Genomic DNA, 17,381 nt, shown 5'->3' with positions numbered 1-17,381 from the left:
CCCCAGGGTTGCGGCACCCGCTCTGAGACACAGAACCTCGGCAACACAAGAAACCTCGGGCATGTTAGCGCAACGCTTTTGAAACCACAGGTGCTGGCACACTGGCGCCGAGTCCGACCGGAGAGCTGCAACCAGCTTTTTTTTTTTTTTTTTTTTTTTTTAATGAAACGGAAAATGTCCGGAGTGAAGATGTAAAACGCATCCGGCCACAGTGTCGGACACTTCTCGCCTCCAGCCCCCCACCCCCCAGCAAGGGTAACCCAAAGGAAATGTCCACTCCATCCAAAGAAACCAGCCAACGAGAATCCTGTGTCCCCCAATTAAAAAAAAAACACACACGAAGTTCCCAGGCGAAAGGCGCCGCTGTCCCGGTGGGATGAACACCCGGCTTTGGCAAACAGCAGACTCCCTGCGGCCGGGGCGTTCCTCACCTGCGGCCGCGCGAGGGCTCGGCGCCGCGGAACCCGGGGCGGACCCACAGGCCAGGCCGGCGAGCGCCACGCCTCCCACGCACCCACACACTTCCACCCGCGAGGTCACCGCGGGTCGACGGTCACGAGCACGCTCGCGCTGCTCCCCGCCTCCCCCCGAGCCAGAGGACACACCGAGGCGCGGAGCGAGCCCAGGCCGCTCACGCCTCACGCCTCCCAGCCCACCCAAACCCGGGGCCGCCCCCGGCTCGCGCCACCGCACGCAAGGTCTCCACGGCGCGCAGCCCCGGAAGCGCCGTCCCACGAGCACCCACACGGCAGCCGCCGCCCCTCGCTCCCACCTCCGCGCCGTCCGGGCTCGGCCTCCTCCGCGCAGCACGCCAAGCGGGCAACTCAGCTCGGAAAGGACCCGCCGCGGGGGCTTCTCCACACCCACCCCCACGGCCGCCGCCGCCGCCGGAAGCGCCCTCGCGTCTCCACGCCGCCGTCGTGAGGTCACTTCCGGCGCGACGGCTCGGAGCGGGCGCGCCGGGAGCCGAGGGGGCGTGGCGCCCGGGAAATTTGAGAGATTGGGAGGGCGTGGCTCTCCGAAAACTCGGCGTGGGCAGCCAGCCAGCTTCCACCCCTCCCGCCCACGTACGCGGGAAAGAGTCTTGGCTGGAATCGTGCGCCTGAACTCCGACTCCACGGCCCAGGCCCACGGGGGCCCAGCGCCAGCGAGGACTTTGCTGGGGTCCTGCTGGGTCCTTGCTAGGTCGTAGCCGGGGGACACGCTAAGGGCCAACTGCCCTGACCTGGCAGGAAACGGTGTAGTCCCGCCGCGGTGGATCCGTTGCGGCGCCTTTGTGGGGTTAGAATCCGCCAGTCTGGGGGCCGGGGCTGTGGCTTGGCGGGTGAAGCCGCCGCCGCCGCCTCCAGTGCCGGCATCCCTTATGGGCGCTGGTTCGGGTCCCGGATGCTCCACTTCCGGTCCAGCTTCCTGCTAATGCGCCTGGGAAAGCAGTGGAAGATGGCCCAAGTGCTTGGGCCCCTGCACCCACGTGGGAGAAGCTCCTGGCTCCTGGCTTCAGATCAGCACAGCTCTGGCCGTTGCGGCCATTGGGAGAGTGAACCAGCGGATGGAAGACTCTCTCTCTCTCTCTCTCTCTCTCTCTCTCTCTCTCTCTCTCCTTCTTTGTGTAACTCTTGACTTTCAAATAAATCTTAAAAAAAAAAAAAAAAAAGCGAATCCGCCAGCCTGCGCTGGGCTGCTCCGGGGACATGCACAAGCGCCACGCTCCTCCCTTGGGCGTTTTACAGTCTTGGTAGTTCTGTTAGCCCGAGGTGTCCGCGCCTGTCCTCTAGGATCAACGCGTAACAAAAGGAATCCACTGGGGCTGGCGGCGCCTGGCTCACTAGCCTAATCCTCCGCCTGCGGCGCCGGCACCCCGGGTTCTAGCCCTGGTTGGGGTGCCGGATTCTGTCCTGGTGGCTCCTCTTCCAGTCCAGCTCTCTGCTGTGGCCCGGGAGTGCAGTGGAGGTGCTTGGGCCCTGCACCCGCATGGGAGACCAGGAGGAAGCACCTGGCTCCTGGCTTCAGATCGGCGCAGCACACCAGCCATGGCGGCCATTTCGGGGGTGAACCAACGGAAGGAAGACCTTTCTCTCTGTCTCTCTCTCTCACTAACTCTGCCTGTCAAAAAAAAAGGGGGGGTGAATTGAGGGGGTGGTACAGCTGGCCCTAAAGATTCTCATTTCCTTCTCTAATAAATAAGAACCTTGACCAGCATTGTTGGAGGTTGTTGAGGGAATTCCAGGTCTGGTTAGAACCTACCACCTGCATGGAAACCCCACCAGCACCACCAACTGAAGCTGCCTGGCCATTATAAACATTCCCTGAAGGGCAGGACATCCCTGGCCAACCAGGGACTTGGACGTGAGCTGAACATGCACCCCGCAGCCCCAACTCCAGTCTGTAAAGTCCTTTACCCCAACCCCTTAAGCAAAGACAACCGGGATCTCGCTCTGAACTTTGTACATAAATACCTACCGTCCTCCAACCACCCTGTCGTCAGAGATGGGCTCTTCCACACGTCGGGCGAGTGAGCCAGGTTTGGGGGTCCAGTAGCAACCCTTCCAACCAGTTGGGAAGGCTTCTACTTCCTAGAGGATTATAAGCACAAGCACACACACGCATCACCAGATTCACCAGGCTGGAAGGGCCCTGGCTCTTTTGTTAGTTGGAGGTTTGGGGCTATAGTGAGCAGGAAACAATAGATACAGTATCAGACACAGAAGGCAGAAAGTAGATACAGTGCCCACGGGTCTGCTGCACAGGCAGACACCCACAGCCTCTCTCCTGCGTGGGCACCCTGTGCCACAGTGCTGATGACGGACCCACCGACACACTGTCACCGTGAGTCTGTTTACATTAGCACACTCTCAACAGTGTACATTCTGGGGGCTTGACAAATGTCTAACGACACCCATCTTGTGTCACACAGAGAAGCCACTGCCCTTTTCAAAGTCCTCCAAGCTCCACTGTTCCCTCTCCCTCCTGGGAACTCCTGGAAACCACTGATCCTTGAACTGACTCCATAGTTTCGTTAGCAGCGATGGCTGGAATAGAGGTTCTTGGAGTCCCGTGAGAAAGGGATTCCGGGTGAGACAGAGTAGCAGTAAGTGAGGTAGCTAGGTTCAATGAGGTAGTGATCTGTCAGAACAGATGGGCACCTCTCCAGAGTGCCTGGTCCACGTTCCTACTAGGAACCCTATACCTGTAGGGTATGGGGCCCCAGTCTTCCCACCGTTTCTCCTTCCCCCTACCCTCTTTTCCTCAATGAAGGGCTTCCTGGGTGTGAAACAGGTGAACTTCCTCCTAAGGTTTTGTGTCCCAGTGTTAGACTGGGCACCCCCCTTGGCACCAGGCAGACATTCTCTGGGGCAGAAGGCTGATACATGGGCAAGACTCTGTTGTGTAAAATACCAGGCCACTACATTCCTATCCACAGGTGCTTTGCTTTCCTGAGGCCCCTTTCACACACATAGGCTCATTTAAAAAGTTTTATTTATTTTTAAAATCCGAATTACAGAAAAAGGGAGAGAGAGAGACAGGGAAGTCTTCCATCTGCTGGCTCACTCTTCGTATGGCTACAATGGCCGGCAGTGGGCTACACCGAAGCCAGGAGCTTCATCCAGGTCTCCCATGTGGGTGGCAGGTGCCCAAGCGCTTGGGTCATATTCTGCTGGTCTTCCCATGCCTTTAGCAGGGAACTAGCTCAGAGTATGGGATGCAGACGTTGCAGGCAGCGGCTTTCCCCACTATGCCACGGCGTCGATCCTGCATGAGCTAATTCCTGTCTTCCTGTTTAACTGTTGCATTTTTTTCCAGGATGTCATAGAGTTGAGTCAGCTTGGCTTCCCTTCCTCGGCAATATGCATTTTAGGCCCCTTCTTGTCTTCTCGTGGTTTGACAGCTCATTTCTTTCCATGCTGAACAACATCCTACTGTCTGGAGGCATCAGTTTGTCCAGCGAAGGACTTCTCGGTTGCTAGCCAAGTTTTGGCAGTTACGAATACAGCTGTGTGCAGGCTTCTGGGTGGACAGAGGATTTCAGTTCGTCTGGTGAACACTAAGGACTATCAATGCTGGATCTTTTGATATTTTTACGGTTTTTTAAAAGACTTATTTATTTAAAGCGTTAGAGAGATCTTCCATCTGCTGGTTCACTCCCCAGATGGCCACAACAGCCAGCGCTGGGCCAAGCTGAAGCCAAGAATCAGGAGTTTCTTCCAGGTCTCTCACATGGGTGGAGGGGCCCAAATACTTGGGCGTCTTCTGCTGCTTTTCCCAGGCGACGGCAGGGAGCTGAATCAGCAGTGGGGCAGCAGGGACACGAACCGGCGTTCAGATGGGATGCCAGCGTTGCAGGTGGCGGCTTACCCCGCTATGCCACAACGCCGGACCCTGGTATGTTTAGTTTTTTAAGAAACTTCCTCAGGCAGAAGTTGAACCTACTACGCCAAGCCCTGGCCCCTCACATGAATCTTAAAGTCAGTTAGTCAGTGTCCACGAAATAAAACGACAGGGACCAGGTCTCCCGTGTGGGTGGCAGAGACCCAGCTACTTGAGTCATCGCCAGCTGCCTCCCAGGAAGCTGAAGGCAGGAGTGGAGCCAGGACTCAAACGCAGGCCCTCTGATATGGGGCACAAACACCTCAACCAGCGACTGAATCACCAGGCTCTCCCTTGTTTAGCTTCTTAGTCATTGTTAGGACACAGTGAAGATTCCTTATGCCAGACCAGAAACAAGAGGTCACATCTATATTTATCAAGTATATTGCTTTGTAAAGATTAGTTATTTATTTGTTTGTTCAAAAGGAGTGACAGACAGCAAGATGTCTTGCGTCCACTGTTTCACTCCCCCAAAGGGCTACAATAGCCATGGCTGGACCAGGCCAAAACCCGGAGCCAGGAACCCACTGCCGTCACGGGCATGATAGCAGGCGGCTGGTTCGGAAGCAAAGCAGCCAGGGCTGAACCTGCAGCCCATATGGGATATGCCGACATCACCAACCAGGGCTTAACCCATTGTGTTACAACACCAACCCCGCATCCATTTATTTTAATGTGCTTTCCAGTCGTTTGTGTGCACACCCCAGGTTTGGGATCAGGCTGGGATTGACTCCTAGCTGTATCTTTTTATTTACTTGTTTTTTAAACAAACTGGAGCTGTGCAACTCCAGAGATGAATTGGAGACAGCAGCTGACAACCTTGCCGTGAAATTAAAGGAGATACAGCGCGCCTGGACGTGGCTGAGAGTCCTGGCACGGCACCTCTTGCTCCTGTTTCCCTGGGGTTAGGGTTCCGTCAGCCAAGCTGAAGGACTTCTTCAACTCACAGGAGAACCTGTCTCGCATCACAAGGTTCTCTCTGCCGCAAACACTGCTGTCCCTCCAGGCGGGAGTTTGGGAGGTCGGTGTTGTGCCCACCCCACCATCCCCATCATCTTGCTCCTGATGAATGAATAAAGGCAGGAGTCAATTACTGGAGCCATCACACTGCCTCCTAGCGTCTACACTGGCAGGGAGTTTGAGTTAGGAGCTGGCTGGCACTGGGTGTTGAATCCAGGTACTCTGATAGAGGACACAGCCCTGGTCAATAGATTTTCCTTAAAGGATTTATTTCATTTATTGGGGAGGCAAAGTGACAGAGAGACAGGGAGAGAGATCTTCCATCTGCTGGTTCACTCCCTAGATGCTCACAACAGCGGGGGCAGGGCCAGCCCAACACCAGGAGCCAGGAACTCCATCCAGGTCTCCCACTGCTTGAGACGCCGTCTGTCGCCTTCCCAGGGCGCACAGAAGCAGGAAACTGGATGGAGAGCAGGGGTGGGGCTTGGACCAGGTACTCCAGTGTGGAACGAGGTGTCCCAAGCAGCATATCAGCCTCTGTGTCAAACGCTGCTCCTCTAGCAGATGTTGAAATCAGGAAATGCGATGCTCCTAGTTTATTCTTCTTTTCATCTGATATAATTTGTAATGTTTATTTTCTTCCATTTGAAGGGCAGAGCGATAGAGAAATCTTCCATCTGCTGCCTCACTTCCTGAATGCCTTTATCAGCCAGGTCCGGGTCAAGCCAAAAACAGGAGCCAGGAGCTTCATCCAGGTCTCCCACATGGGTGGCAGGGACCATCACCTGCTGCTTTCCCAGGGTGCACATCAGCAAGGAACTGGGTCAGAAGCAGAGTAGCCAGGACTCCAACCAGCACCCTGACGCCGTGAGCTTCATCCAGGTCTCCCACATGGGTGACGGGGGCAGCCCAAACACTTGAGCCATCTTCAACTGTCCTCCCAGACGCAGTGGCAGGGAGGAGGATCAGAAGCAGAGCAGCCAGGACTCGAACCAGCGCCCATATGGGATGCCAGTGTCATGGGCAGTGGCCTAACCCCCTGCACCACAGCACCGTCTCTGCTCTATTTTGTTATCTTAGGATAGCAAACTGCTTTGTAGCTCAGTTGAATGCTTTGGAGAGTTCACTGGAGAAGCCTTGCCTCTGCTAATCCTGTTTATTTCTGTTGTTTATCAAATGATCTTTTTTCATTCTCTTGTAATTTTTTATGTTTTCAAAGATTTGTGTATTTGAAAGGCAAAGTGACAGAGAGAAAGAGGGAGAGACAAAGAGTGAGAGATCTTCCATCTGCTGGTTCACTCCCCAAATGGCCGCCGTGGCTGGGGCTGAGCCAGGCCAACGCCAAGAGCCTGGAACTCAATCCAGGTCTCCCATGTGGAAGGCAGGGGTCCAAGTACTTGGGCCATCTTCCAGTGCTTTCTCAGGTGCTTTGACAAGAAACTAAATCAGAAGTGGAGTAGCTGGGACGCGAACTAGTGCTCCAACATAAGATGTTGGTGTTGGCCGGCACCATGGCTCACTAGGCTAATCCTCTGCCTGCGGCACCAGCACCCCGGTTCTAGTCCCGGTCGGGGCGCCAGGTTCTGTCCCGGTTGCTCCTCTTCCAGTCCAGCTCTCTGCTGTGGCCCGGGAAGGCAGTGGAGGATGGCCCAAGTCCTTGGGCCCTGCACCCGCATGGGAGAGCAGGAGGAAGCACCTGGCTCCTGGCTTCGGATCGGCACAGCTGCTGGCTGTAGCAGCCCTTTGGCGGGGTGAACCAACGGCAAAGGAAGACCTTTCTCTCTGTCTCTCTCTCACTAACTCTGCCTGTCAAAAAAAAAAAAAAAAAAAAAAAAGATGTTGGTGTTGCAAGTGCTGACGACCTGCTACACCTGGTGTTGGCCCCATAATCTCTGTTTTGATTGTTATAAGGGAGCATTTTTTAGAGCAAGAGACAGAGGCTTACGTCTAATAAGTCCGGTCTCAAGCTGGTCTGTGGGGAGCAACTTGGACTAGACTAAGTTACTGGAATTAAGACTTATTCTATGCATCTGCTCTCCCACAATATGGCGCTGGGAGAGGAGTAAACAGCTTCTACACAGCTGCCTCCAGTTCGACCAATAACCTGCAGGAGCTGATCCTGCTCCTGATCGGAGGAGAGCAGCGTACTCGGCATGTGGGTAGCAGAGTTGGGATTGGTGGAAGAGGACTATAAAGGAGGAGAGAGACAACATGCACCAGGAACATCTAAGGGGAACACCTGAGGAACATCTGAGCAGCCCCCGAGAGAGCCCGCCGGCGGTGTGCCGCTCAACCGCGGAAGTGGGGAAAGTGGCAGGGGGAACCGCCCTTCCACGGAGGTGGAGGGACGGCAGCCAACCCGGGAAGAACCAGCAGCAAACCCGGGAAGGGGCCAAGCAGACAAAAGAACAACGCAGGGTCTAGTGTCGTTCCTCCGCGAAGAGGGGGAGCTACACTGGTCCCCCGATCTCTAGTAACCTTTTAGTGTAAGTGTATCCTTACGCTATTTGCAAGATGCACTGAACAGGTGAAATTCAAATTGAGATGAATCTTTTTTTAATCTTGCAACACTAATGGCTGTGGGTGGAGCAAAGGCAGGCATGGCCAGGTTACTTTGAATCTCATACAATGAATTGGCTGAGGCACAAACCACACAAGTTTATTATAGGAAAGAAAGCACACCCCTTCAGAATCAGGAGTGAGCCAGTAGATCAGAGACCTGGGCCCCCAAACATCAGTAGTTACACCTTTTAGGGGGTGGTCGGGTATTGGGTGAGGGGCCCTCAGTGTCTCTCCCTCTGGAAGATTTGTTGATTTATTTGAGAGGCATAGTTATAAACAGAGAAAGAGAGAGAGTTTTTCCATCCATTGGTTCACTCCCCAGATGGCCACAACGGCCGGAGCTGGGCCAGACCGAAGCCAGGAGCCAGGAGCTTCTTCTGGGTCTCCCACGTGGGTGCAGGGGCCCAAGGACTTGGGCCATCTTCTATTGCTTTCCCAGGTGCATTAGCAGGAAGCTGGATTGGAATTGGAGAAGCCGGGACTCAAACCGATGACCATATGGGAAGCCAGCGCTGCAGGTAGAGACTTAAGTGCCAGGCCACAGCGCCGGCCCCTAGCGTGTTTCTGAGGTCATCTGTCTGACATGTAGGTCATCCAGCCATTGGCATATCTATACTCACAGCTGCTAAGTGAAGTTTTTTCCTTGCTTCCAATTTTTAAACTTGCAATTTTTTTTTCAACTCCAAGTAGCCCTTCTCTGTCTTTTCTCTCAAGGCCAAAGATAAGGGAGGCAGAGGAAGAGAAAAAGAGAAACAGACTGAGATTGTGGGAGTTTGTAATTTTTTTTAGCTTCCTGGAGGGAGGGAGGAGGAGACAGAGATAGAGATCTTCCACCTGCTTGTTCACTCCCAAATGATCTCAACAGCCAGGGATAAGCCAGCCTGAAGCCAGGAGCCTGGAACTCCACCTGGGCCTCCCATGTGGGTGCAGGGGCCCAAGCACTTGAGCCGTCTTCCACTGCTTTCCCAGACGCATTAGTAGGGAGCTTGACAGAAGAGGAGCAGCCAGGACACAAGCCAGGGCCCGTATGGGATGCTGGCACTGCAGACAGAGGCATAACCTACTATGCCACACACAGCGCCAGCCCCGTACAGTTCTTCTTTGTTAAGATTTATTTATTTATCTGAAAGGCAGATCCGGAGAGAGACAGAGAGAGAGAGAGAGAGAGAGAGATCAATCTTCCATCCTCTGGTTCAATCCCCAGATGGCTGCAATGGCCAGTGCTAGGCCAGGCTGAAGTCAGGAGCCAGGGGCTTCATTCGGGTCTCCTGTGTGGGTGCAGGGGCCCAAACACTTGGGTCATCTCCCCCCGCTTTTCCCTGGCCAGTAGCTGGGAGCTGGAGCTGCCGGGACATGAACCAGTGCCCATATGGAACACAGGTGTTGCAGGCAGTGGCTTCACCTGCTATGCCACAACGCAGGCCCCTAATTTTGCCTGTTCTGGACACTTCATATAGATGAAATCAAACATGGCTACTTTGATAAGTTTGTGGAAACTGAATTCAAAAATAAGCTTATCAAGCTGCAAACGCTTTGCTTCCCGTGTATGCTACCCATTTTCCACGAACTTTTGTAAGATCTAGCATCTGCTTAATTTCTAAAAAATCTTGCACCAAAATGAACTTATCTGTTAACTCCAGTTTCCACAAATTTTGTGAGATGCACACATACAATATGTGGTCTTTTGTGTCTTTTTTTTTTTTTTAAGATTTATTAGTTTATTTGAAAGGCAGAGAGGGGGTCCATCTTCCATCTGCTGGTTCATCCCAAAAATGCCCACAACAGCCAGGGCTGGGCCAGGCCAAAGAGCAGGAACCTGGGGGCCAGCGCCGTGGCTCACTTGGTTAATCCTCTGCCTGCAGCGCCGGTATCCCATATGGGCACTGGGTTCTAGTCCCGGCTACTCCTCTTCTAGTTCAGCTCTCTGCTGTGGCCCGGGAAGGCAGTGGAGGATGGCCCAAGCGCTTGGGCCTGCACCTGCATGGGAGACCAGGAGGAAGCACCTGGCTCCTGGCTTCAGATTGGAACAGCTCCGGCCATAGCAGCCATTTGTGGGGTGAACCAACAGAGGGAAGACCTTTCTCTCTGTCTCTCTCTCTCACTGTCTAACTCTATCTGTCAAATAAATAAAAATTTAAAAAAAAAAAAAAAAGAGCAGCAACCTGAAGCTCCATCCTGGTCTCCCCGGTGGGTGACAGGGCCACAAGTAGTTGGGTCATTGTCCACGTCCTTCCCAGGTGCATTAGCAGGTGTCGCTCCCCGTCTTCGTGGAGGAACGACACAGGACCCTGCGCTGTTCTTTCGTCTGCTCGGCCCTCCCCGGGTTTGCTGCTGGTTCTTCCCGGGTTGGCTACTATCCCTTCCACCTCCGTGGAAGGGCAGTTCCCCCTGGCCACATTCCCCACTTCCGCAGGGGAGCGGCACACCGCCAGCCGGCTCTCTCGGGGGCAGCACAGGTGTTCCCCTTAGGTGTTCCCCTTAGATGTTCCTGGTGCATGCCGTCTCTCTCCTCCTTTATAGTCCTCCTCCGCCAATCCTAACTCGGCTGCCCACACGCCGAGTACGCTGCTCTCCAATCAGGAGCAAGTCCTACAGTTTATTGGTTGAACTGGAGGCAGCTGTGCGGAGGCTGTTTACTTCTCTCCCAGCGCCATATTGTGGGAGAGCAGATGCATAGAATAAGTCTTAATTCCAGTAACTCAGTCTAGTCCGGGTTGCTCCCCACAGGAGAGCAGATGCATAGAATAAGTCTTAATTCCAGTAACTCAGTCTAGTCCGGTTTGCTCCCCACAGCAGGGAGCTGTATGGAAAGTGGAGCAGCTGGGACTTGCTCTGAAACGGGATGTGGGTGTCCCCAGCTGTAGCCTAGCCCACGGTGCCACAGTGTCCACCTGGCTGTTTTCACTGAACATGTTTCAAGGCTCCTCTGTGTTTTGGGATACAAAATAAACCACTACAAGAATGGCTGAAGAGCGGGCCTTGTAGGGAGCAGGTTAACCACCATCCCTTGGGGCACCCACATTGGAGTGCCGGGGATCCAGTCCCACCTCCGCTTCTGATCCGGCTTCCTGCTAAGTGCTTCCCAGGAAGCAGCAGATCATGGCTCAAGACTCAGGTCCCTGCCCTGCATGTGGGAGACCAGGATGGGCTCCTGGCTGCTGACTTTGGCCAGGCCCAGCCCTGGCCGTTGAAGCCATTTATGGAATGAACTAGCAGATGGAAGGTCTGTGTGTGTGTGGCTGTCTGTCTGTCTTTCTGTCTCTCCTTCTCTGTCACTCTGCCTTTCAAATGAATAAACAAATCTTGAAGAAACTTGAGCCACAGTCTGGTATCAGCCTCCAGTCCCACCGTGGCTGCAGGACCTGAGCCGCAGATCACAGCTCTGAGCTGTGAACCTTCTCTCACCCAAGCTGCCCCCAGAGCTCACAGTGTTGTCTAATGTGCCAGCCCCAGGGGACGGAGGTGCTCCCTCCCCTCTCAGGAAGGCTTGGCTCAGGCATCCCTGGCCTGGAGGGGCTTCTCTCACCCCTGGCTCTGGACCCCTCCCTCCCATACGCACCTGCCCACAATTCACTGGAGGACGTGTTTGTGTGTCGCTCCCTCAACCCTGGAAAGCAGGGTTTTAAACACTGAGTCCCCCAGGCTGAGTCAGAGGATTCTCCCTGCCAGAGGCCAAGGCACACAGCAAAGCCATCGGGCCTTGGCCCAGGCAGACTGCCTGAGAACAGTGGCTGCACCCTCTGCCCCCCCGCCCCAGGAAAACCCAACTCAAGACTGGGCCCCAGGGGGCAGCCAGACGGGTGACAGCTTCACTCAAGACACAAAACAAAGTGTGCACCCACAGGACGCAGGATGTCTGGTAGTGTGTTTATTCACACCGCCACGCAGCTGGTTAGAACCCTCTCTGTTGCACTCAATAAATGGCTCTTAAGCAAGCAGGCAAGCGCATCACAGGGCGTTAATGTTAAAGACAGACATTTCAACACGGGATGTGGAGAAGGCACTGGGAACACCAGCCCCTGTGCCGGCACCCGCTCTGCTCTCTGCTCCCAGGAGACGGCCCTGTTTGTCCCATAGGCCCAGGTGTCCCAGACCCCCAGGGCACACAGCTCAGCCCCGCTCCCGCAGTGGGACCCCCTGGGGACCAGCACCCTGGGCTGTTTCACCCTTCACTCCTGGCTGCTCTGGGCTGTCAGCGAGACTACACAGGCCCTGATGGGGCCCGCTCTCGTGTTTCCCCAGCCAGTCAGCACCCACATGGTGCCTGCCACCCGCGGGGCGTGGGGGCTTCCAGAGAGTTCATCAGAGGCCCTCAGGGCCTCCTCCCTCCAGCAGCTCCTGTGGGGGCCCCCACCGCGGTCAGCACGCAGAGGGACAAGTCCAGAGGAGGGGGCAGGCTGGGTTCCTCTGGTTTGCCCACGGCCCAGAGAGCACAGAATCAGCCTGACCAGCGGCTGTGAGCTTCAGGCAGAAGTACAGCCCCCTGCACAGGTCCCCAGGTCAGGCTGCCCAGTTAGGCCCGGGGCACAGTCTAGGCCTCGAAGCGCAGCTTTGCTTGGAAGTGTTCACAGCGGGCGTGCTTCATGGTCAGCCCGTAGATGGGGGTCATGTCCACCGTCGTGCCGGGCGACACGCTGAATTCCACCTGCTGCAGCAGCGTGGCCAGGAAGAGGAAGACCTCCAGGCGGCCGATGGTCTCCCCGATGCACTTGCGTTTGCCCAGCCCAAAGAGCAGCACCTTCTCCGTCAGCGCCTTGTCCACCGCGCCGCTGGGGGTGAGAAATCGCTCGGGCCGGAAGGCTTCGGGGTCACCCCACAGCTCCCTGGAACCAGAGGGAGGCAGCTGCTTGGGTTGAGCCCCCCAGGAGACCGGCTGAGACAGCCGCCCACACCCAGGAGGCTCGGAGCCGTCCCTGTCCCTCCCAACTCACGGGTCGTGGTTGTTCTGCCACTGGTTCACGAAGACACAGCGTCCCTTGGGGATGTAAAAGCCACCCAGACTGGTGTCCCTTGTGGTGCTGCAGAGGGAGGAGGCTCAGTCAGGCTCCTGGCCACAGGAGAATGAACCCCTGTCTCCCACCACCACCCTAACCAAGCACGCGGACTGCAGCGATGCCCGGGAGGCAGGACTGGATCCTCGGAGCCTCACCTGTGGGGGATGGTGAAGGGGAGGAAAGAGGTGTGTCGGAAGGTCTCCATGATGACGGCCTCCAGGTAGGGCAGCTGGGGTCTGTCGGAGAACCGCGGCCGCCGCGCCCTGCCAACCACAGCGTCTGCAGAGCACCCGGGGGCGGTGGATCAGGGGCTGCACAGACCTGGCCTGGGAAGGCCGCCTCAAGCCTTTGAAGGCCGTCCCCACCACCTACCCAGCTCCTCCTGGATCTTTCTCTGTATCCTGGGCTTGGTCACCAGGTACATGAGGCTCCACGAGATGGCAGTTGTGACCGTGTCAAACCCTGGGCGGCACAGAAGAGAGGGAAAATGACTCAGCTGGCGAGCCAGGGCACGTGGGTGCTGCGAGGGTGCGGGGACGGGGGGTAGCTCCTACCAGCTCCGAAGAGGTCCAAGACAATACCAACGGTCTTCTCGTCCGACACCTGGACGTTGGCATTCTCGTCCAACCTGTCCACCCGGTAGTGCTTGATCAGGCTGTCCGTGATGTCCCGGATGTGGCCCTGGGGGGGGGGGCGGGGCGCGCAGGTGAGCGCTATCCCACCTGGAGCCTCGCTCCCACGAGCACCCCCTGCAGCCGCCCCTCGAAGGCTCTGGCCTGCCTTAGAACGCAGTAGCCCGACTCAAGCGACACGGATGCACCGAGCGCGGCGCTATTACCGGGATGTGCTTCCCACCCTTTTCCTTCCCGGCCCCCGAAACCGCTGGTGCAGGAGCCTGCGGTGAGCGGCCACTGCTGTCTGGCTCGTGGAGAGGTTCCAGGTCCTCGGCTGACTTCTGAACCCCAGGCGATGCCTCCCTGAGGCCTTGCCAAGCCCCCCAGGGCCCTCCGCCTCCCCGGCCCTGCGGCCCGTCCCCCATACCTTCTCGAAGCTTCTGCAGTGCTCCTTGACCCTCTCCTGGGTGAAACTGTAGAACCTCTCATTCAGGTCCTTGAAGGTGTCCAGGGCAGGGTTGGGCAGGTAGCGGAGGATGAGGAAGAAGTCGGCGGGGCTTCCGGAGGCCGCCACCTTCCCGAACTCATCGTTCAGGTTGACGAGGCTCAGCAGCTCCTGGTCGTCGTGGTCATAGCGCCGGCCAAAGCACATGGCACAGATGACATTGGCCACGGACATCACCACGTACCTGTAGGGGTCGAAGTGCCCCACCGCCGCCATCAGCTCCTGGAACTTGCTGATGAGGTTCTCGGCCTCCTGGCTCACGTGCTCCTCCAGGTAGCAGGAGCTGGAGGAGGCGGGGTCGGAGGCCACGGAGAAACTGTTCAGGGCGTTCTGGGCCAGGCGCCGGCGGGCGGCCCACACGGGCCCCGAGTCTGAGCCGAAGATCATGCTCTGGCCCTTAGTGACGAAGGAGAAGCTGTAGAGGTCAGGCCGGCCCTTGAAGTCGTCGCCCTGCCGCACCAAGGCCTGCTTGATGGTGTCCAGGCCGCTGAGCACCACCACGGGCGTGGAGCCCAGGCGGATCTGGAACACGTCCCCGTAGCGCCGGCTCAGCCGCGCCAGCGCCACATGTGGGTTCTTGCCCAGCGTCAGCACGTGCCCAAGCAGGGGCCAGCCCCAGGGCCCCGGCAGACGCTTCAGGCCTTTGGGGACCCGAGGTTTTGAGGCTCCAGCCACCCAGAACACCAGGCAGAAGACGGCAGAGGCCAGGAGCAGCTCGGTGGCTGAGATGAAGGTGGGGAGTCCAAAATCGGAAACCATGGCGGACGTGGGGGTCTCCCTGGTGGCTGCAGGAAGAAAGCAACGCAGCCGTCAGGTGAGGGATGAGGGGGAGCCTCCCCACCCAGAGCGCCTCACTAGGCGCACACCGGAGCAAGCTATGGGGAGAAGCCACTTGTTGAGCTGCCCTACTGTGCGCCAAGAACGTCCTAGTCATTCTCTGTTCAGTAACGGCCACAAGCCTGCCAGGGAGGCCAAGGTGAGGCTCAGAGAGGGCAGGTGATTCGCCCAAGGTCGCAGAGCCAGGAAGTGGCAGCTGCAGACTCAGCTGCTGCAGGGGTCCACAGCGTGTCTCCCCCTACCTCCCCGTGAGTCCCACCCGGCGCTGGAGCCATTGCATCCACACAGTTTCCTGCCCGTGAATGGCGTCCTCAATGTCCAAGTGGCCCGTGGCACGCTGGAATAAGCACAGGATCGGAGGGTAGCATACCGAGTCCCACCTCTCTCGTTCGGGACCCTCGCAATCAGCCAGTCTTCTGGCCTCATTGCACGCTTGGGGAAGGCTGACCTGCAGAGGGGGCACGGACTGGCCCTGAGCCTCCTGGGGACAGTGCTGAGCCGGGGCTCGCCCCCCCCCCCAGCAGGCTGCGAGCCTCTAAGGAGCCCTGGAGGAATTCTCCCAGAACCCTGCCTTTTTTTTTTTTTTTTTTTTTGACAGGCAGAGTGGACAGTGAGAGAGAGAGACAGAGAGAAAGGTCTTCCTTTGCCGTTGGTTCACCCTCCAATGGCCGCCGCGGCTGGCGTACCACAGTGATCTGAAGGCAGGAGCCAGGTGCTTCTCCTGGTCTCCCATGGGGTGCAGGGCCCAAGCACTTGGGCCATCCTCCACTGCACTCCCGGGCCACAGCAGAGAGCTGGCCTGGAAGAGGGGCAACTGGGACAGAATCCGGCGCCCCGACCGGGACTAGAACCCGGTGTGCCGGCGCCGCAAGGCGGAGGATTAGCCCGACGCCGCAAGGCGGAGGATTAGCCTAGTGAGCCACGGCGCCGGCCGAACCCTGCTTCTTTGCTGCTCCATCCCAGGGTCTACGCTGGGCAGGCAGCGCAAAGGCCACTGCCAAAGCCACACCGCTCTCAGCCCAGCCCTCTGAGCTCCTCCCACCCGCCCTTTATAAGCCGCTGGAGATCAGGTGAAGAAATCCCGGCCAGGATTTTCGTTGAGCTCAACTCTCAATGAATGAAGAGTCCCCGCCTCCCCCTTCTGCTGGTCCCCAGGGGCAAGAGTCAATGGAAGACTCCCACCAGGCCACCCGAACCCAGGGAGTCAGGAATGGACCTGAACCCAGCAGAAGCGGAGACAGTACTGCCTGCAGGCTTGGTCTAGGAAGGGCGAGTGCATCGTGGACCATTCTGTCCACGGATCGGGCTCTGCCTGGGGCCCCGGGCTGTAGGTAGGTCAGGAGGCCCGGTGCTGGGGTTCAGGTGGGTGTCGATGGTCATTTTACCTTTCTGCAAGAGAAAGCAGACCAAGAGCCACCCAGCTGTGCCCTGTTGGAGGAGCCGCCCACTCCGTCTTACAGTAGGGGCTCCACGTTCCCACCTCAAGCCCCAGAGCCCCCTGCTGCTGTCGGCAGGTTTCCTGCAGGAGCCGAATCCCCAGGTACACTAGATTCTAAGTCCCTGGATGAGCAGGGCCACTGCCAGGCCTTGGTGGCCACGGGGCCCCCTTCTGCTCAGTGGGTGTCCGGGGACCTCCAGCTATGTGCCACGGGAGGAGGCGAAGGCCCATGGACTTGGCTGTCCCACAGCTGCCTGCCTGCAGAGGAGCCCACAGACAGGGAAAGTGGCTGGGGAGAGCACAGGTGTGTGTGTGTGTGTCCTACTCAGAACAGCGCTCTGGTAAGCAGTACTTGGGAAAGAGGAGCCCACTGGGGCTGCCCTTAGATAGGGCACGGTACAGCTGGAAGAACCTGGCAGGCTCCCTGGGTCTGCCCTCCCACCCAGAGAAGACCCCTCCCCCAACACAGAGCCTCTACCCCCCAGGTGGCCCCGATGGGGGCAGCCCCAAGCTTGCCCAGGGTGTGTGGGCATGGAGCTGGAGCTGCCCGTGGAGTCCCGACCAGGGCTGGTGTCTGTACGCACAGGTCTGGGACGCGTCGTAGGAACTGGGCTAAGTCCTGTCCTTCCCCCGGCCTCAGTGCCCCTACTGGGGGCTGCACTGACTGGCCACTGAGGACAATCCCGGCCTCTGCTGCTCCCTAGGAAACCCTGTAGGCACCAAAATGTTCCTTTCACAGGGAGTGAAAGGAACACTCACCTGCACTCACCTGCGGATGCAAGGTGCCGAGCTCCTCTGGAAGTGAGAGGGTGAGAGGAGACTCCAAGGCACGGTCACCTCCAGGGTGAGGGCCAGGGCACTGCCACCTTTATAGGAGGCTGCGTGTGGCCACGCCTCCTTTACTGGAGGGGGGGAGGGAGGGGCTGCCCCCGGTGGGTGGGGGGGAGAGGGAGGGCTGCGGGGCGGGGGGCTGGGCCCTCCAGGGTGGGACGAGAAGGGGGAGGAGGGGACAGACAAGACCTCCACAGGGAGGCCTCATCTAGGTGCCTGCACATAAGGGGTGGAGGCTGCGGATACCTGGGACCCCCAGTTACAAGGCACCCCCT

At 57.6% G+C, this 17,381-nt stretch overlaps 2 protein-coding genes across 8 annotated transcripts in view; both read right to left on the bottom strand.

Annotated features, from left to right (window-relative positions):
- EDC3 (enhancer of mRNA decapping 3) overlaps nucleotides 1–17,381 on the bottom strand; it is a 128,324-nt gene that overhangs the window by 46,691 nt on the left and 64,252 nt on the right. Inside the window, exon 1 of one of the 5 annotated variants that reach the window (XM_051834621.2) lies at nucleotides 773–931. The exons of 3 other annotated variants lie outside the window; for them this stretch is intronic. The gene's annotated coding sequence lies outside the window, so the exon portion shown is untranslated. Of the gene's footprint in view, nucleotides 1–431; nucleotides 621–772; nucleotides 932–17,381 lie in introns of those variants that run through there. One more of the 5 variants, XM_070054667.1, reaches the window with a different exon arrangement.
- On the bottom strand, nucleotides 11,741–17,179 carry LOC100328613 (polycyclic hydrocarbon-inducible cytochrome P450c). 3 transcript variants are annotated; one of them, XM_008252400.4, is made up of 7 exons: nucleotides 17,035–17,179; nucleotides 13,923–14,785; nucleotides 13,436–13,562; nucleotides 13,254–13,343; nucleotides 13,037–13,160; nucleotides 12,819–12,905; nucleotides 11,741–12,710 (listed from the first exon to the last, which is right to left on the bottom strand). In XM_008252400.4, the coding sequence occupies exons 2-7, from the start codon at nucleotides 14,757–14,759 to the stop codon at nucleotides 12,419–12,421; spliced, it is 1,557 nt and encodes a 518-aa protein (XP_008250622.1). In that variant the 5' UTR covers nucleotides 14,760–14,785; nucleotides 17,035–17,179; the 3' UTR covers nucleotides 11,741–12,418.

Source organism: Oryctolagus cuniculus, chromosome 12 (genome assembly GCF_964237555.1).
Source record: "Oryctolagus cuniculus chromosome 12, mOryCun1.1, whole genome shotgun sequence".
Lineage (NCBI taxonomy): Eukaryota > Metazoa > Chordata > Mammalia > Lagomorpha > Leporidae > Oryctolagus > Oryctolagus cuniculus.
This window is presented reverse-complemented; position numbering and strand designations above follow the sequence as displayed.

Coding starts and splice junctions, on each gene's coding strand:
- LOC100328613 (XM_008252400.4), bottom strand. CDS start 14,759: ATGGTTTCCGATTTTGGACTCCCCACCTTCATCTCAGCCACCGAGCTG. Junction 13,563..13,922: donor ACTGCAGAAGCTTCGAGAAG/GTATGGGGGACG, acceptor CCCCCCCCCCAG/GGCCACATCCGGGACATCAC. Junction 12,711..12,818: donor TGGCAGAACAACCACGACCC/GTGAGTTGGGAG, acceptor CTCTGGTTCCAG/GGAGCTGTGGGGTGACCCCG.